Source organism: Rattus norvegicus, chromosome 8 (genome assembly GCF_021556685.1).
Source record: "Rattus norvegicus strain SHRSP/BbbUtx chromosome 8, alternate assembly SHRSP_T2T, whole genome shotgun sequence".
In the NCBI taxonomy this organism is placed as follows: Eukaryota; Metazoa; Chordata; class Mammalia; order Rodentia; family Muridae; genus Rattus; species Rattus norvegicus.
In genome coordinates this window covers 72,347,930-72,368,359 of record NC_141541.1, presented here as the reverse complement: position 1 = coordinate 72,368,359, position 20,430 = coordinate 72,347,930, and the positions used below count along the sequence as shown (strand labels likewise).

General features: G+C 41.2%; 2 protein-coding genes and 1 non-coding gene across 10 annotated transcripts in view; 1 reads left to right on the top strand and 2 right to left on the bottom strand.

Moving 5' to 3' along the window:
* Zwilch (zwilch kinetochore protein) overlaps positions 1-16,406 on the top strand; it is a 33,209-nt gene extending 16,803 nt beyond the window's left edge. For 2 of the 3 annotated variants that reach the window (XR_015627011.1, XM_087563862.1), the window contains 8 exons: positions 534-613; positions 2,837-2,993; positions 3,719-3,747; positions 5,560-5,696; positions 6,036-6,131; positions 9,102-9,214; positions 13,076-13,199; positions 14,772-16,406. Coding sequence is in view for 2 of the 3 variants with exons in the window: in XM_087563862.1 (XP_087419988.1) it covers positions 534-613; positions 2,837-2,993; positions 3,719-3,747; positions 5,560-5,696; positions 6,036-6,131; positions 9,102-9,214; positions 13,076-13,164 (701 nt within the window). In the remaining variant the exon portion in view is untranslated. 3 annotated transcript variants of the gene reach the window in all.
* Positions 1-20,430, bottom strand: part of Lctl (lactase-like) — a 47,354-nt gene that overhangs the window by 12,132 nt on the left and 14,792 nt on the right. For 2 of the 6 annotated variants that reach the window (XM_087562082.1, XM_087562080.1), the window contains 4 exons: positions 19,767-19,893; positions 19,416-19,600; positions 18,419-18,482; positions 7,063-7,136 (listed from right to left, as the gene is read on the bottom strand). In XM_087562082.1, the coding sequence (XP_087418208.1) occupies positions 7,063-7,136; positions 18,419-18,482; positions 19,416-19,600; positions 19,767-19,893 (450 nt within the window). 6 annotated transcript variants of the gene reach the window in all.
* Positions 8,224-8,374, bottom strand: LOC120094536 (U12 minor spliceosomal RNA). Its single transcript, XR_015628363.1, has one exon. It is a non-coding gene; the product is annotated as a U12 minor spliceosomal RNA (small nuclear RNA).

The window sequence follows — 20,430 nt, the reverse complement described above, 5'->3', positions numbered from 1 at the left end:
TCAGTGTTTTGCCTGTGTATGTCTCTATATCACGTGAGGTCAGTCTACTTGCATAGGCCAGAAGGCTGGAATTAGAGTTATAGATGGTTGGGAACAGCATGTGGGTGCTGGAATTGAACCTTGGTTCTCTAGAAGAGTAACCAGTGCTCTTAACTACTGACCCATCTTTACAGCCCCTTTTCATGTCTTTAAAATATAAAACAGCTATGTTTACCTGAGATATTTACAGGAATTAAAACATATATACATATAAAACAATTTTATAAATATATAACTCATATATAACAATTTTAGATAGATTAATCGATCAATCTACCAAATGTTATTTGGCAATCTGAGCTATATCTTTTTTGTCTCCCCCCCCCCCCCCCCAGTTTAAATCCTCCCTCTCACTGCTAAAGTACAGGGTTTTTGTTTTTTGGTTTTGTGTGTGTGTGTGTGTGTGTGTGTGTGTGTGTGTGTGTGTGTCATTAAAATTGACACTTTAATCAGTAGAAATGTGGAAATGATTTCTGTGTGACTTGGTTTTTAAGGTGTGGTTTCATATCAAGACTTGGTGAAGTGTTTCACATTGATCCTGCAGAGTCTGCAGTGTGGTGATATACAGCCATGGGTAGGTTGAATGGTGTGAGTAGAATGTTTTCTCAATGACATACAGAAACCAAACCAAACAAACAGAGAGCGTTTGGTAAAACACTGGATCTAACAGTCTGCTTTGACCTCCAGCTCTGCTACCTTCTAGTTGTGTAAAGTTGGGGCCCTTTACTTCTCCCTACCTCACTGCTCTCAGCTACAGTGTGAAGACTGGACTCTTCCTGAATCATACTGTTATATAGGGGTGAGAATTGATCTAATGTATACACAGTACCTAGTGTCTGGCTTGGCACATATAATCTGTTGATTACTCTTTTTTGGGACCGAACCCAGGGCCTTCCGCTTCCTAGGCAAGCGCTCTACCACTGAGCTAAATCCCCAACCCCATCTTGATACTCTTAACCTGCTCTGGAAGTGAATGTTTTCATAGGCCACTTCGAAGACCTGAAAACTATGGTGCTCTTTTACAAAGCAGTTTGGATGATGACCTGAGATTCCCAAAATGTAAAAGGACTTCTGAACCAATAATGCTTGCGTTGGGATCTACCTAACACTCACGCACAGAAGCATTTATCAAGGCCAGGCATGTTAAGACATGCCCGTAATCCTGGTTTTTGTTAAGAAGCAGAATGTTTGTTCACAAGTTGGAGGTTAACCTGGGCTGTGTCATGAGACCCTACCTCACAAACAAAACCCCAATTGTCAATCTCAATATGTACGGTTTTCTTTTCTTTTTTTAATAATATTTTTATTTTATGTGCATTGGTGCTTTGCATTATCTCTGTGTGAGGGTGTCAGATCTTGGAGTTACAGATACTAATGAGCTGCCATGTGGGTGCTGAGAATTGAACCCAGGTCCTCTGCAAGATCAGTCTGTGCTTGTAACCACTGAACCATCTCTCCAGCCTAGTAATTTACTTTATAGGAGCCAGAAATAGTAGACGAGTGTGCTTTCCTTGCTACACGATGTCTGAGTAACAGTGGTGTAGCCACAGAACATCGTGTGTAATAGCTGCTAAAACAGTGTTGGCCAATGATGTAGAGAACATGTAACTTTACAAAGTGTAAAATTTGAAAACAAATCATTTGGGACCAGTTGGGGCTAAATTCTTAGTGACAACCACTGGGAGAAGCTTTACAGATAACTGTTCTTTGCCCTGGATGACATTTCTGTCTCAGTATGAATTTTCCAAAGTGTGGTTACCTTACTTTTACGTTGAACAAAAAGCAAAATGAAAAGTTTAGAAAGGATTCATTAGGAACCATTTTAAATAACTTAGCCACCAGTTCATAATAAAAAAATTTTTGTAGCTGTGTGAGACCCTGAGTTTGATCCTAGCACCAGGAACAGTAATGAGTGTTTTGAAGTAGATGGAGAACAAGCACAAGAGCTCACTACGCAGGCAGGAGCAGTGGGGGGTGGTCTCAGCTTAGCTGTTAAATGAGCCTGCTGCTGTGTACAGTGAGTGCAAACCATGAGAATCCAGTTTTAAAACAGCAAATGAGGAAGACCAAGGAGAGCTGAAGACTGAAGAAAACAGCAGCAAGGTGCCATTTTAAAGTCAGTTTAATAATTGATTACAAAGCTAGATGTGAGTTGATAGCCCTTTGTACTTTACAAATAATCCAAGTTATGTGGGATGTCACAACTAAAAATGACTCTGTCATATACTCAAACTAAGCTGAGGAGCAGACTATGTTCCTTCAGTCTACTTCATTGTGAGTGAAGACAGAAGTTTCCTGAAGACACTCAATGGTGCTGCCGTCACCCAGGAGATGTCTTCGTTGTAAGGCCTCACAGGACCAACTCGGATTCTCTCTGGTGAAATTAAGCTCAACACTTCAGGCCTTCCTTGGCTGCTTTAGATTTTCAAAACACAAGTAGAATAGGAATAGCTTTTCTTTTTCTTCTTGCTTTTTAAAAAATGCAGTATCAAATTGCTTGTATAGCTGAGGGTGACTGACTTTAAACTTCTGAGACACGTGTACTGCCAACTTGCTGTTCATGCAGAGCTGAGGATGGAGCCAGAGCTCTGGGCACACTAGGCGAGCACTCTAAAGGCACATTTCTAGCCGGGAGTGGCATCTTAGGGACTCAGGTTAACTTGGGAGCTTTTATTGAAAGAATTTATAATGTCAGGAGGATGAAGATGTATGATGCTCATTTCAAACTCATGATCTTATTTTGCCTATTACAGTTATTTATACCTAAATTTAAGAGTGTGTAACTTTTTATTTCTAGTTGCACAGTGGGAGTAACAGTTTGCTGAGTAAGCTCATTCATCAGTCTTACCACGCAGCCATGGACAGTGTCCCTCTCTCTGGAACCACTCCACTTCAGATGCTTCTGGAAATTGGCTTGGACAAACTGAAGAAAGATTATATCAGCTTTTTCGTCAGTGAGTACTTTTCCAACTTAAAGCTTTCAAAAACTTGTCAGTTGCCATCCATAACTACTCTTAGTTTTTACCTTCCTAGTCATTGTCAGTTTGGCTTTACTTCTGGTTGACTGATAGAAGCATTTTCCTTTTCTGGGCCTATTTCCTACCTGATAAATACAGTAGAGTAAATAGAGCTGTTGTGTTTCCTTTCAGTTTTTGGGCTCTTAGATATGTTTCATTTGTTGTTTTAAAATGTGTGGTGGGGCACCCGTGAGTACATGAGGCTGTAGAAACACCTTCTAGAGTCAGTCCTTCCTTCTACCATGCGGGCCCCAGGCTCGGGCTCGGGTGTCAGGTTTGCTGTCACAGGCACCTTTACCTTCTGAACCTGCTGTCACTAGTTAAAAGATTTTTTCTGGGGCTGGGGATTTAGCTCAGTGGTAGAGCGCTTACCTAGGAAGCGCAAGGCCCTGGGTTCGGTCCCCAGCTCCGAAAAAAAGAACCAAAAAAAAAAAAAAAGATTTTTTTCTAATATGTAACACTTGATACTTTCTTTATTAGGGACAAGCTATGATCAGTTTTAGAATAAGTATTAGTATGAAATTTATAATGTAATTGATGAACTATTTAACTTGATCACCTATTTAATATATGAACTACAAACATTTTTCTTTGATTCTTTTTATTTTTAAATTTTTACTGGAAATTTCCTAAAGCTTATTTGCATATGTTTTCCTTGATAGGTCAGGAACTTGCATCCTTGAATCATTTGGTGAGTTTCTTTCTCATACATAGTCATAACAACACACAGTTGCTAAGTATCTGCTGTGCTAGCCTCTGTTCTAGGTCCTAGGAAGCACAGTGAGCCAACTGACGCCAGTTATTGTTGTTGTTCAGTAGCAATCTGAAAGGTGCTTGTTCGCCATTCCTTTTCTCTTTGTATTTATGTAACTGATATGTAGTTTTATTGTGTCGATGCCACTCTTCTATCAAAACTCTTACCTAGATTGTCAGGGACTCTGTAAAGGCGTATCTATTTTATATCCTCTTGACTCATATGAAGGATTATTTGCTAAAGAAGTTACAATAGTCTTTAATGTATTGGCTCAGGACCAATCTCCGGTTCTATAGGATACTCTCAGCATTTATCATGGACCTTCCCCACCACATGACAGTTTATTTCAGAGTGACAGTGAGTGGAAAAGCATCTCCTTTGCTTCTTGGTCATCTTTTTTTTTTTTTTTTTTTTTTTTTTTTTTTTTTTTTTTTTTGGTTCTTTTTTTCGGAGCTGGGGACCGAACCCAGGGCCTTGCGCTTCCTAGGCAAGCGCTCTACCACTGAGCTAAATCCCCAACCCCGCTTCTTGGTCATCTTAAAGGCTAGCCTGGGAGGGTTTTTGTTTTGTTTTTAAAGACAGGGTCTTGAGCTGAAGAGATGGCTCAGTGGTTAAGAGCACTGACTGCTCTTCCAGAGGTCCTGAGTTCAATTCCCAGCAACCACATGGTGGCTCACAACCATCTGTAATGAGATCTGATGCCCTCTTCTGGTGTGTCTGAAGACAGTGACAGTGTACTCATATAAGACAGGGTCTCACTCTATAGCCCTGGTTGTCCTGGAGTTAGTTCACTTTGTAGATCAGGCCAGTCTCAAACTCAGAGATTCACCTGACTCTGGGCAGGATTTTATAAGGAATATATGATAACTACTTATTATATGTATTATATATGAACAAGTTATAATGTAATTTATATACTACATATAACATTAATATTATATAATGCATGTTATATATTTTATATATTATTAAACAGTACAGTCTATTACTATGTATGCTAATATATAATATATTTTGTATGTTAGATATAAACATGTTATATATAGTATAATACATATAACATGATGTATTACAACATATGTTTACATGTTTTATATTATGTATTAATATATATTATTGATTAATGAATAGTCTATAAGTGGCCTAGTTATGGCAATAAAACCACATCATGTTTGTTTATAAGTTCTAGGCTCACTCAAGGGGAAACAATTATACAAAGTGTAACACTCCAGCAGGCTAGATAGTCTTGGCTGTTGTCGAAGTCCGCTTACCATTTCCACTGGGTTATTCGGTTGGGTCCCAGAAATGGACTGGAAAGTTCAGCGGTTTATGATACTGGCTTAGCTTGCCAAATTTCTTCTCCAAAAGCTGTGCCGATGTACCAGTAATATGTTCAAGGGGAAAACTGACAGGCACCTGGTTAGTTTCTCAGGCTTCAGGTCACCAGGTAAGGAGAGATGTAGAGTGGTCTTTCAGATTAGTCCTTCGAGTCATCCTCAGTAATGAGTAGTGTTGGCTACACGTGTGTCCTCCTTAGTGAAGCAGCCTGGGGTCAGCTTTCATAGGAACTGTGTCATTCCCAACGTCCTTAGCAAAGACCTTGGTTTAAGGCTAATGGTGAAGGGTGGTGAGTTCTGTGCCACCCTCACCTCCCTTTCCCGTTATCAGACATCCAGGTTTAGATGTGGAGGGAGTGGGGGCTCTGCTTAGTCTTTGCTTCCATCCCCTCTTTCCGTCTCTGTCTTCCAGGAGTACTTCATTTCTCCGTCGGTAACGACACAGGAACAGGTTCACCGTGTTCGGAAACTCCATCACATTCTCGAAATATTAGTCATCTGCATGCTTTTCATTAAACCTCAGCACGAGCTTCTCTTTTCTTTAACACAGTAAGCACTTTTTCCTTTTCTTTTGAGATGTCTCGTTTGTAGCCCAGGCTTAGAGGTGTGAGCCACCGCTCAGCTACATTCTCAGCTCATATGATTTTATATAAGAAAGCAGTCTGTATAAATTTTTTGAAGTGGATGAGATTTCCTTGGCCAGAAAGAAAACATTGTCTTTAAGTTTCGTTTGCAGTAGATGGAAAGTGGGGGTGGGGAGGCTGTGTTTGTTACTGTTATGGCCCTGAATTCATTCCTTCTGTCCATGTCCTAGTTAGTGGTAAAATAGGAAGCAGTTATCTTTTCTGACAGCTTTTATTCCCAAAAGAAATTGTTTCATCTTTTTAGATCCTGCATAAAATATTACAAACAAAATCCTCTTGATGAGCAACACATTTTTCAGTTGCCAGTCAGACCAGCTGCATTAAAGAATTTGTATCAAAGGTAAGCAACTTAATCATTACATTGTACCTTATGGGCAGTTTGGGGCCCATCCCCATAGTATTTCATGACCTATTATGGCTTAGCCTGGTAGTCCTTGCCCCACTCTCTGACTCCTGGCCTTTAATATTTCTTTTCCCAGAATTTGTGTCACTTAAGACTTTCTTTGTTCTCTGGTTTTTGTTCTGCCAATTTATAGTTCTGTCACAAAATCATGGGAGAAGTGATAGGAAGAAATGACAGACATTGATGACAATGGACTGAGAGACAGTGATGAGGCTAGACAGGCACAGCAGGACCCGGGATGTGGCTGTGGACGTGAGACTCACTGTAGTCCTTCACTCTGACATGCCAGTGCTGCTCTCCCTGACGTCTCTTTCCTCATGTCTGCCTCTCGAAGCTTCTATTATACTAAAAGTTTGCACCATCATACCCAGAGATCTGTTGACTTTTGAGGTGGGGTCTTACTATGCCACCCAGGCTGGCTTTAAATTTTGTTGTCCTGTTTCTATTTCCAAGTAAGTGCACTATTGAGTCCACCTACTAATGGCCTTTTTATTTGCCAATTTAGTGAACATGTTATAGATAAATTGTTTTTGCCTGGGTGTGATGGCACATGCCTATATTTCTAGGACTTAGGTGAGTATCTTCATGAGTTCCAAGGCTAGCCTGGCCTACATAGTAAAAGTTCTACATCTTATGATCTGAGTTCAACTCCTGGAACTTACTCACATGGTTAAAAGAGAACTGACTGACTTCCACAGATGTCCTTTGACCTCTACATGTACACTCCGGCATGCCTACCATGGCATACACACACCCCACACATGGACATCCTCACATATACACTAAGTAAATAGAATGGTGGGTAGGTGGAGGATGTTTAGAAAAGGGTGGGTTAGAAGATGGCTCAGCTGGTAAGAAAATTACTCACTGCACAACTCTTGGTGACCCAAGTTCTTAGATCTTCAGGACTCATGTAATGGCTTGTTATATATGTAATTCCACCTGTGGCCAAATGGGAGACAAGACAGGAAAAGCCACTGAAACCCCCAATACTCATTACAGCAGAAATGGTCACAGTTCGTCCTCAAAAAACAAGACAGAAACAGAAAACTGATACACGCTGTCCTCTGACCTTCATATGAGCTGTAGAACATGCCTGTCATACTTAAATCTTTAAATGTTTAGAAAATACATGTTCATTGTGTATGTGTGTGTATGATGTATGCAGGCGAGTACATGCTATGGCATGTGTGTGGAGGTCAGAAGACAACTCACGAGAGTCAGTTCTCATAGAACTCAATTTATCAGGCCTCTACCTGCTGAACCATCTCTCCTGCCATGATGATCTTTTTAAATTAGGTATATAATTAAATAAAAAAATTTAAAATGCTACTCTTTTTATAACGCTGTTTTCTCCTCTTGTGGGTTTTTTTTTTTTTTTAACGTATGCATACACTGTAGCTGTTCCCAGACACACCAAAGAGGGCGCCAAATCCCATTACAGATGATTGTGAGCCACCATGTGGTTGCTGGGAACTGAACTCAGGATCTCTAGAAGAGCAGTCTATGCTCTTTAACCACTGAGCCACCTCTCCAGCCCCTCCTCTTTTGTTTTATCTTTCAAATGACCATTAATCATGTAACCCCCAAACCTCACTCTTTTTTTTTTTTTTTTTTGGAGCTGGGGACCGAACCCAGGGCCTTGCGCTTCCTAGGCAAGCGCTCTGCCACTGAGCTAAATCCCCAACCCCCCAAACCTCACTCTTTTTTTTTTTTTCCCCGGAGCTGGGGATCGAACCCAGGGCCTTGTGCTTCCTAGGCAAGCGCTCTACCACTGAGCTAAATCCCCAACCCCGAGACCTTGTCTTAAAAACAGTAGGACGGAGCAGAGATGGTGCAGTGAATAAGAGTACACGCTCGAGCGCGCACATACACATTAGGTGGCTCACAATGTCATTGCCGGTTCTAGGGGACCTCTGGCTGCAGTGTTAAAAAGTTACCTACATTTTCCGGGTCGTAATTACAACCTGGTATAACTAACTGTCAAGGATAACTGCCAGAAATTCTATTCTTTTATCATATTAGGGGTCGGGCAGATCGCGTTACCTAGGCATCCCGCAAAGTAGGCGGGTCGCCTTAGATAGCAACCTTTACCCGCTCAAAAATTCGTCTCACATAAGCAGTGAGGACTCGGGCGTCACCCCGAATCGTTATTTTCCTTACTCATAAGTTTAAGGCATCCAAACCTCACTCTTGTTCCTTACTTTATCTTTTAAATAATTATTAGTCTTGACTACCTTGGTGCCTCCTGCCCCCTAACCGCTGCCGACACTGTTTTTTCTTTTTTTTTCTTTGAGGGAAAATAGAAGGATAGAAACAGGGTCTCATTGTTTAAGCTTGCCTATAACTCTCTATGTAGCTCATGCTGGTCTTGAACTAGTAGTGATTCTCCTGCCTCAACCTGTCATATGCTAGAACTACTGAGTATACCACCACACTTGGTTTGCACAGTTGTTTCTCTGTTGCTGCTTACTTATATTTATGATTTATTTTTATTTTATGTTCATTAGTGTTTTGCCTGCATGTATGTCTGTGTGAGGGTGTCAGAGCCCTGTAACTGGAATTAGAGACATATGAGCTGAATGTGGGTCCTGGGGATTAAACCCAGGTCTTCTGGAAAGCGCAGTCAGTGTTCTTAACTGCTGAGCCATCTCTCCAGCCCTAGACTATTACTGCTTTTTAAAAAATGTTTGTTTTTCTTTGAAATGTGTGTACGTTTTTGTCTCTCCCTTTCTTGACTACTCCCAGCTAAGGGATTGTAACCTATTTATATCTCTAGTCAGTGCTCGCCACATAAGGATTTCACTAAATGACTAGAATGAAGGGAGGGAGGGAGGAAGCAGCTGCTGTTTAGTTATAAGTAGTTTATTTATCCATTTTAATTTTCTTTTGGTATTTTTTCTTCAGTGAGAAGCCGCAGAAGTGGAGAGTAGAGATCGGCAGTAGTCAGAAGAAGGTGAAAACAGTGTGGCAGCTGAGTGAATGCTCCCCTGTAGACCATTGCAGTTTCCACAAACCTGGTAAAGACAATCTGTAGTAATTAGATCTTTATGGGAGGAGTCGTTGTGACAGGTCTTTTCCTGAACTGTAGATATAAAACAGACTCTAAAAGAGTATCTGACTTTTGTGCCATTGTGAGCTTTAGAAGAATTCAAAGTATAATAATCACTAGTGAGTGCTTTTTCTTATTATCCTGGCTAAAAGAACCTTTGCCAGGGCTGGAGAGATAGCTCAGTAGTTAAGAGCACTGACTGCTCTTCCAGAGGTTCTAAGTTCAATTCCCAGCAACCACATGGTGGCTCACAACCATCTGTAATGAAATCGATGCCCTCTTCTGATGCGTCTGAAGACAGCTATAGTGTGCTTACATAATAAGGAAAGAAGTTAGGGATACAGTGGAGAGGTGAGTGCTGAGGTAGAAATGGGAGCTCTCTCTTGATACAGTAATCCTGGGGATACTTCCTCCCTAATGCATTCTCCACATCTGGAATAAGGGTTGGCAGTTCTGGTTTCTGTCAGAGATTGGCCATATTAGTATCTTAGTTCTTCATGTAATTAGCTTGCTCTCTAGCTTCTTCAGTGTGCACCTTGGAAACCCTTATCTTCATGCATACTGATTATGATGTCATCTTATTCATATGGGCCTAAGTGACCACATTGAACGTTACAAAGATTTTAGTGACAGTAGATTTCATATTCCTTAATCAGCCGCTGGTAGAAATATAAATAGTTTTGTATTCTATTTGATACTGTCTTATTATCAAAAAAAATTCTTTCATTTTGCTCTGATAAAATACCCTAATGAAAGGAACTTAAGGGAAAAAAAGGTTTACATTGGCTCATAGGGAAGTCAAGGCATCAGGAGGTTAAGACAAGGAGGCAGTTATGCTGTATTCACACTCAAGAAGCAGAGAGCAGCATGGCGCTGAGGCCCCGTCCTTCACTTATACCATGCAGGGAGTGGTCCTCTTCATAATTAGGATGGCTCCTCCCATAGCACTTAACACAAGGTAATCTTTCGCAGTCACGCTCAGATGCCCATCTCCCAGATGATTCTAGATTCTAATGATTTGAAATTAACACCAACAACACATCTCTACCACTACTTGGCCCCATCACCATATCATTCCCACTACTTTTGGTACTAATTTATATCTTAGTTTCTTTTCCTGTTACTGTGATAAAATACTCTCACAAGAGCAACTGAAGGGTCAGTGGTTCTTTTCATCTCCCAGATCACCGCCCATGGTGGTAAGGAGGTCAAAGCAGGAGGAGCTGGAGTAGCGATTGGTAGAAATCCCTGAGTCAGCAGAAGAAGGCAGTGCATGTGTGCTCCTGTCAGCCCATCTCCCCACTCTAAAGCCGTCCAGAGTGCCTGACCCAGGGATGGTGGTCTGTGCATACCGGGCAAGTCTTCACACTTCAGTTAGCACAATTAAGACGATAGCCCCCCTACGCCCACTCCTGTTTCCTGGGTCATTCTGTCTGTCGCAGATAGATCAAAATGCTGAAATCATTAAACTGAAAGAATTTTTCTAGAAGCTATCAGTTAAAATCATGACATGTGGTTTGTTTGGTTTGGTTTTCAGACGTATTTATTTAGTTTATGTATATAAGTGCACTGTCTCTCTCTTCAGACATAACCAAAGGGCATCGGGTCCCATCACAGATGGTTGTGAGCCACCATGTGATTGCTGGGAGTTGAACTCAGAACCTCTAGAAAAGCAGCCAGTGCTCTTGTCCGCTGAGCCATCTCTAGTCCCCATGTCATGTATTTTAAGTATGATATAAAACTTAAAATCTAAAAGGGATTAAAAATCAGCTCTGTGGGGGTTAAAGAGATGGTTCAGAGATGATCTTGCAGAATACTTGGGTTCAGTTCCTATCACCCACATCAGGCAATTCAAAGCTACCTATAACTTTGGTTGCAGAAGATTCAGTGCCCTCTTTGGTCTTTGTGGGCACCTTCATATAGTGATGTACTTAAACATGCACACACAATTTTTAACATAATAAAAAAATTTTTGATTCCAGGTATATAAAAAAGAAACATTTCTGTATAACAAAAAAAAAAAGTTCAACGGCCAAGCAGCAGGCATAGTAAACTAGAAACTCACATTTATAGCATGTGTTGAGAAGAGGAAAATGTCCTAGTATACTATAAGAAAGTCTTTGAGATTACTTGAGGCAGATGGATCTCTAAGTTTGAGGCCAGCCTTGACTACAAAACAAGTTCCAGGACAGCCAGGGGTACACATGGAGATCCCATCTCAAAAACCAGAGCATGGGGGTTGGGGATTTAGCTCAGTGGTAGAGCGCTTGCCTAGCAAGCGCAAGGCCCTGGGTTCGGTCCCCAGCTCCGAAAAAAAGAAAAAAAAAGAAAAAAACAAAAAAAAAAAAAACAGAGCATGCATACATGTGTATGCACACACACACTTAAAAAACTCAGTGGGAGAATTATGAAGTTTACCCAAAAGGAGACTCAGAGATCATCTCAAAAATAAAAAGTGCTTGGAAGCTGGTGTGTTGGGCCATGCTTGTAATCCCAGGAATTTGAGGTGGAAGCAGGAGAACAAGGAGCTCAGAGTCCTGAGGCCTGAAAACTGGCTCAAAAGGAAAGCCGAGATTAGGGATTTAGCTCAGTGGTTGAGGACTTGCCTACATGCACCTTGACTTCTACTGCCAGCACTGAGACAGGACTTGGGGACACGAGCAGTAGCAATGAAGTCAGGTGTGCAAACTTGGGTTACATATGAGTTTCAAGACTCTAGGCTAGCCTAAACTACGGAGTGAGATTCCTTCCTTCCTTCCTTTTTTTCCTTTCTTTCTTTCTTCCTTCCTTTCTTTCTTTCTTTCTTTCTTTCTTTCTTTCTTTCTTTCTTTCTTTCTTTCTTCTTTATTTTTTAAGTAAAGTTACAGCTAGATCTCAGAAGTTCAGGTCATCCTTGATTACATAGTGAGTTTAAATTAAGACCAGCCTAGCTTACATGAGACAGTCTCATCCTCACCAATATTAGACAAATAGAGCTTAGATGGTTTTCATTGGACTTAAGTCAAACCTAACTTTCAATATATCTAATGGGTCTTCTGCTCCTAAGTAAAACAGTTGACATCAAGAACAGGGAGACAAAGAAGGAACACACTTTCAGTTGCCATGGGAACAGAGAATAAGGGAGAATAATATTTGGAAGTAATGGGGTAGAAATTCAAGTGTCCACCAGAGGGCAATCCACCAATGAGTGGGTGCTTCACAAATGACAGCAGTGATGGTAAAAACATGAAAAATCACAAAGGAAGTACACACAGTTCCTCTAAATGCTGACTGGCCTATTTCCTTGAAGCGCAGTGGTTGTTCTTTGAGAAGGTAGAAAAATGAGGTTACATTTAGCTGTAGGGTGATGCCTGGTGATGGTGGCACACACTTTTCATTCTAGTACTTGGGAGGAAGAGACAGGTGGATCTCTTGTGAGTTTGAGGCCAGTCAAGGCTACACAGAGAAACCCTGTCTTTAAAAACCATAAAGGGGGTGGGGAGGCTGTAAATCCTAAGAATTTCTTCTCTAAAATTATGTTATAACATGATTAAGAAAAGACACTTGTTGAGCCTTAAGTGGTAACATGAAAATTAATGTAAATGGTTCCCAAGAGAAGGTAGCCCTTGGTTGGTTGGTTGGTTTTGTTTTTACTTTGCTTCAAATGTTAAGTTGTTTGATCAAAGCTTAAAACTTCAGGAGGGTGTGTTGTATAAATCATTGCCCCAGGTGAGTTTTGCCAAGCAGATTCTGTCCAAGGGGAAGTCAGGTGCCATCCACACTCCTCGATGATATATTGTGGTGACGTCAGTGGAGTGTTCTCACTGCCTCATTGCCTTTCTACTTACAGAGTTTTCTGAGTTGACACTGAATGGTAGTCTGGAAGAAAGGGCTGCCTTCATTAACATGGTTACCTGCAGCCAGGTGCACTTCAAGTAATGAGCGCTGAGAGTCCTGTGCGTATCCTTTCTCAGGTGTGTTGTGCTGAGTACCTTGTGTTTTGGCTGTTTTACATTGTCAGGAATAACTGCTCACCAGTCATCCCCCACATGACCTATCCGGTTGTTACTTTACTGTGTAAGTCTCCAAGGCCTTCGTACCTTTTGTTGGCCACTTAATAGGTCTACTGAACTCTAGAATCAAAGAAATTATTAATCTGCAGAGTTTGATTTCAAAATCATTTCTAAAAGAAAAAATTGTAAACAGACCCCCAACTTGATGTGAAAATCAAAGTGTTGTTAATAAAGTTTTCCTCAGCCAAATTTCTTTGAGCCCTAAATATAAACACCTTTTAAAAAAAATACTTGATTTTTAAAATCAAAACCAAAGCACCGCTGAGCAGTGGTTGTACATCCTTTAGTCTCAACACTCAGGATGCAGAGATAGGTGGATGGATCTCTGAATTTCAGGCCAGCCTGGTCTACACAGAGAGTTCTAGGACAGCCAGAGGTACACAGAGAAATCCTGTCTCTATAAACCTAGAAAATAAAATCATCTTACTTTGAGTTGTTATTAGCTCAAATGATTGATAGAAAATCTTTCGGTTTTTTGTTTTGATTTGTTTCTGAGACAAGGTCTCACTGTGTAGCCCTATCTGGTCTGGAACTCACAGAGATCCACCTGGAATTTAAGGTATGCACTACCCTGCCAATCAGGCCTCTTTTTGTTGTTGTTTTTGGGTTTTTGTTTTGTTTCATAAACAACAGTAAACAGAATTAAATAATGAGTAAAATGCCTGATCTTACCATTTCGCCCTTAAGCTTCATTTGCCCTCTAATAAATGGAGGTCAATTTTATCATAGTTAAAAAATAAAATGAGGACTGAGAGATGGCTCAGCGGTTAAGAGCACCCGACTGCTCTTCCAGAGGTCCTGAGTTCAATTCCCAGCAACCACATGGTGGCTCACAACCATCTGTAATGGGATTTGATGGCCTCTTCTGGTGTGTCTGAAGACAGTGACAGTGTACTCATATAAATTAAGTAAATAAATCTTTAAAAAAAAATAAAATGAAATGAACTTTAGTGTTTTGGGTTTTTGTTTTGACAGGATCTGTGTAGTCCTGGAGCTCACTATACAGATCAATCTAACCCTGAACTCACAGAGCTCTGCCTCTCTACCCCTCTGTCTCCAGAGTGCTGGTGTCAAAGGCATGCACTACCACACCTGGCTTTAGTTTAAATTAAAAATAAAAACATAGTGTGGTGTTGCAGAGTCTCTTTGCTGGCCACTGTGCATGGCTGTCACTCATGCTCTCCCTCAGGAGGCACATATCCTGTCCACTTGCTGTCCACCTGCCTAGCTAATAGTCTGCAGCCTGAAAGGATTTTAGATTGTGATGTCCCTCAGAGGGAGCAGTGCTCAGTGAAAGCCATTTGTACATCCACATAAGTGAAAAGTTGTCAAGCTATAAAACTGTACATTATGTTCCCAATTTTGAAAAATGAGATAGGTAGCAAAATATTAACTGACTTGAAGAGAGTTGAGACTGCAGGTTACTTTCATTTTATTTATGCTTATTTTTATTTTCTTATTCTTAAATCCCAGCACGAAACACAAAGGGGGGAAAGAGTGAGTTAATTTTCAGAGCCTAAGAAATAGCCATCACATGAACTCTGAAGCAGAAGAGAAGGGCCATCCTGAAGATGCTCTGACATGTGGAGGCCGGGATGAGATCACATCTCAGCTGTGGCTCCTGAGGAGAAGTGTCAGCAGCAGGGCAGCAATGAGGATGGAGAGGACGCAGACGGTAGGGACCACGATCTCTGAAGGCACGTGCATGCGCCTAAGCAAGGGCTCTGGAACAGACAGAGAGCCCACCAGAAGTGGGCTTTGTTTTGAAGCAAAAGCTAAAGGAGATGGGCCACTGCGTTTCTAACTTTTCTCATTTGTTGTAAAAGTGAACCTGTAAATCAAATGATATTTCGAAATGGAGTTTTGGGACCATGGGACAAAGGCAGCGCGTTCACTTGGCATGCACACATCTTTTGGGAATCCTTACCATCACACTAAACCTACATGAGCGCTGGAAATGTCACAGAAAATCTGGGGGGACTAACTTTGGTATTTTATTGAACTTGAGTATGGCTAATGTTTTTGCTAGCATTGCATTAATTTCAAACTATTAGCACCCATATTACCTGGGTTCTCTAGGTTTTTACTGGGGAAATAATACTCTGTTGGACTGGGCGTGATAGTGCACACCTTTAATCCCAGCGCTGAGGAGGCAGAGGCAACCTGGTCTACAGAGCATGTTCCAGAAAAGCCACAGCTACACAGAGAAACCCTGTCTCAAAAAGGAAAGAAAAAAATCCCTTGGAAACATTTGTAGCTTTTTGAGTTTTTTATTCTCTATATACTTATATCTCACATATTCATGTTTCTAATGGTAATTCTAACACTTCTTTGTTAACACAATGGTTCACTAAAATGTTTAACTATTTGATAATTGTTGTGTGTTTTAATCTTTAAGAGCTACCTATTATATTCACCAATGCAATGGAAGACCCTCATGTGACTGACTTTGATTTGTCTGCTGAGCACCCTGGTAACTGAAGTAACCAGGCATGGATGTGTTCTCAGGCAGCCCAGCAAGGCTAGTCAGCAAGTCATTACAGCCTTGTTGCATTGCGTTGATTTGAACTATGTGTGGTTTATAATCTGTAGACTATGGCCTAGTTATAATTTATGAGTGTGGGGATGCCGCTGTACGCAAGGTTGAGGGGGTTTCTGCACCACCTGCTTTGACCCCACATTAAAGAACCATATTAAAGGGCTGGAGAGATGGCTCAGTGGTTAAGAGCACTGACTGCTCTTCCAGAGGTCCTGAGTTCAAATCCCAGCAACCACATGGTGGCTCACAACCATCTGTAATAAGATCTGATGCCCTCTTCTGGTGTATCTGAAGATAGCTACAGTGTACTCATATGCATAAAATAAATAAATAAATCTTAAAAAAAAAAAAAAGAACCATATTAAAACAAGAAGTAAGGCTGGAGAGATGGCTCAGTGGTTAAGAGCACTGACGCTCTTCCAAAGGACCTGAGTTTGGTTCCCAGCAAACATAGTGGCTCACAACCATAATGATCTCTGTAATGGAATCTGATGCCCTCTTCTGTTCTGTCCAAAGACAGTGACAGTGTACTCACATACATGAAATAAATAAATCTTTAAAAAACAAAACAAGACAGGAAGTATATTTCTTTGATTGCACTTATGCAGAAAAATGGGTTTCAGAAACATTGGTGGGATTCTGTATTTTGGATCCTTGTAGAACCTACTGCATAAGAAAGTATGCCTTTGGAGCACTTGGGAGATCTCTGAGTTTGAGGCTAGCCTGGTCTACAGAGTTCCAGGATAGCCAGGGCTACATAGAGAAACCCTGGCTGGAAAATAAACAAGGGACTGGAGAAATGGCTCAGTGGTTAGGAGTACTGGCTGTTGTTCCAGAAGACCCAGGTTCAAACCCCAACATTGACATGGGAGCTCACAACTGTCTGGAACTATAGTCCCAGGGGTTCTGACACACTCACACTGACACACGTGGAGCCAAAAAGAGTACACATAAAATTAATCAAGGAAAAATAGGCTTTTTGAGAGGGTGAGGACAACAGTACTTGGTTTATTGCTGTCATCTCTAAGGTGTAAAGTAACACTAAAATATTAGGGAGTACTGAGTAGTTCTTTATTGAGGATCTCTTACAAACCTCTGTCCTAGCTTTGGGAGGCAGGATCGAGAGGAACACAAGTTCAAGACCTATTCGAGCTGTTGAGCTTAAAGCCATCCTAGGCAAGTTAATGAGAGCTTGTCTCAAAAAGGGATGGCTCAGCGGTCAAGAGCACTGGCTACTGTCCCAGAGAACCCATGTTTGATTCCCAGCAACCACATGATAGCTCATCACTGTAACTCAAATTCCAGGGAATTGGACACCATCTTCTGTCTTCTTTGGGTATCAAACATGAACATGATACCCAGACATACATACAGGCAAAACACCCATTCATATAAAAAGAAAAAAAATTTAAGTAGGGCTGATAAGATGGCTTAGTGGGTAAAGACGCCACCCAATCCTGACGATCTGAGTTCAATCCCTAGAACCCTTGTAAAGATGAAAGGAGAGAACCAATACCACAGAGGTGTCCTCTGAATGCCTCACATGCTCACACACATACATGCATATATATATATATATATCTCCTAGCAGCTCTGGGTTTAATCACTAGCAATACCACACACAGAAAATGACTTGCTTAATTAGTATAAGACCTGCTTTTGCTTTTCTTTATTTTGGTTGATAATGGGTGACTTTTCTTCCACAAGCCCATTTTAACAAAGGTGGTAGGCACATTAGTTTACAGTATAATTCAAAAGGACAAAAATAGAGTTCATTCTTGGGAAGGGAAGCATAGCTCTGTCAGTAAAGCATTGTCTTGTTTGACCTCTAGAACCCACATAAAGATGATAAAATGGTGAGGTGCAGTGTACTTGTAACCCAGGGCCAGGGGAATAGACAGGAGCCCAGAACTTGCTGGCTAGCCAGTCTAGACTGAGTGATAGGCTCCAGGCCAGTGAGAGACTTGTTCTCTACAGAGGTGGTTCAAGTACCTGAGTATTACGCTAGCTTGTCCTCTGACCTATGCATGAGCATACACAATAGCTGTCCTCATTTCCCGGGTGTTTGCATGCTTTTGTTTACATAATTTTGAGGTACAGTCTTTTGCCCATGTTAGTCTGGGCTCAGTATGGATGGATGGATGGATGGATGGATGGATGGATGGATGGATGGATGGATGGATGGGTGGGTTGGTGAGTGGGTGGGTGGGTGGATGGATGGATGGGTGGGTGGGTGGGTGAGTAGGTGAGTGGGTGCTTAGATGGGTGGATGGATGGGTGAGTGGGTGGGTGAGTGAGTGGGTGGTAGATGGATGGGTGAGTGGGTGAATGGATAATTTTAAAGTGCTGTGTAGGCTGGAAGTTTATCTTGCTTGGTATATCCAAAAGCCTGGCTTTTATTAGCCCTACTACCCAAAAATAAAATTTTAAAAATTCTTATAAGACAGAAATTAACATTAAGGAAAAAGACATTTTTAATCATAAATGGTTGGGAATATTGATTTTAGGTAGATCATCTTGAGACTTTCGGTAATGCCATAATATGTAATATTACATCATTATCAAAGATAAGAATCCTTACCTGTGGCAAGCATCTGGTTGTTGATGGAGCAAGTTTCCAAGGCTTTGAGACGCCAACTTTCCACCTAATAAAAACCCACTTGATAAGTAAGTTGGCCTTAGTATTTTCCTATCCTTAAAATTGTCTTTAGAATAAACGAGGCACTTTTTTACAAAATTTCCATGATTTGTGTCATCAGGCTTAGCCAAAAGTTGACCAGCTCATCAGTTCCACCAAGACAAACACATTCCTACATTTACCCTCAGTTTGGACATTTAATTTTTTTTTTTTTTTTGAGACTATCACATTGTCCCTGACTGGCCACAAACTGGCTATGTAGCTGAAGTGGGCTCTGAGCTACACCCCAAGATCTATGTACTGCTTTCTAGTACTGAGAGTGAACACCAGGGATGTGGTTCACTTCTAGACCCACTTGGCTCACTCTGAACCAATTCTAGCAAGCCAGTCAGATTTGTTTGTAAATTTTCGTTTTTGTTTTATTTGTTTTGTTTTTTTCCGGAGCTGAGGACCGAACCCAGGGCCTTGTGCTTGCTAGGCGAGCACTCTACCACTGAGCTAAATCCCCAACCCCCAGGGTAGTATTTTTAATTCGTCAGAATTGCCATCTAATTCATCTTTGCTAGTCTTATTGTTTGAATATATTCTAGATGTGAGTAAAACCCCAAAGGGTTGGGTAGGGGAAGACAACATTTGGAGCTGGCGCTCAGTGGTGGAAGCCTTGTCTGTCATATGTAAAGCACTGGACAGTTCCTGGCTGCAACAGCCCAGAAGGCCATTGACATCGTTACTGGTTTGGTCCACTAGAACTAGCTCAGATAGGATCTTTGGCACCGTGTTGCTCTGGAAGGGACTGGGTTTTGAGGTGTGTTTACTCCATCTAAGCAGAGGTTGTGGGGGGGATGGTGCCATGTTCCCCACCCCTTGAAAGAAAGGAGAAGTATGGTTCATCTTAATCTTTAGTTCTAGAACAGAACAAGTGTCATGGGTACCACCTTACCTCTTGTGAGTTTGGAAACCCGTTGGCTGTGATAATCTCCTTGTAATACTGAACAGAAGCCTTGGGATACCGCGGCTTGTTTCTCACATTGAACTCAATATAGTAGAATCCATATTTCTCCCATTCAAACTTATCCAACAGAGACCGGGAAGTATACCCTTTTATATCCACACCATCTTTTATAGCTGTGAAGAAAAATGACTCCATTCTTAATATGTTTTCATTTGTTAGAAGTACAAATAGTATCAAGTTGTTTCTATGAGATTTAGAAGCAGGTTTTAGATGGTAGATGATAGACTGAATTTTGTCTAAATAGAAAAACATGTGAAGCAAATCTTAGTTTTACCTCACCTTTTAACATTTCATTGATGTATCCTTTAAGGTACTGAATTCTCCACTCATCGCAGAACTGAGTGCAGTGTAAATTTTGGGGTGCTCCACTTTCTGTCACATATATAAGAGGGTCACCGTACTGAGTCTGAAAGTGAGACGGGAATAAACACCAAGCCCCTGACTTACAGGTGGTCTTCGGGATCACATACGTGGCTGCCATATTCTAATGAAGTGCCTGTTAGCTCTTAGTAGGTGTCAGGCGACATGTTGATTGAGAGATGAATATAGACTAGTGGGCTGATATGGAAGACTAGTTCTCAATCAAGGGGCCTTGTTTGGGGAAAACACCCTCCACGTCTTATTCTTTCCCACAAATTCCCTTTCAAATTAGATGGGACTTAAAACGGCTAAATATCCTGAAAGAAGAGCAGTCATTTTCTTTACTGTCACACTTAGTGCTTACAGAACAGTGCTTAGCTGTTCTGTAAATAACCGCTCACCATGTGCTGGTGAGCAACCCCAGCTAACCTCAGTGGGCCGTGCATGCACGCCCGCACACACACACACAAAGACGGGAAAGTAGGAAGCACATTTGTTGGAAGAAGGGGGTTAGCGGCAGGAGGGGAGGGAAGGACAGATAATGGAAAGTAGATGTGATCAAAATGCATCACATACATGTGTA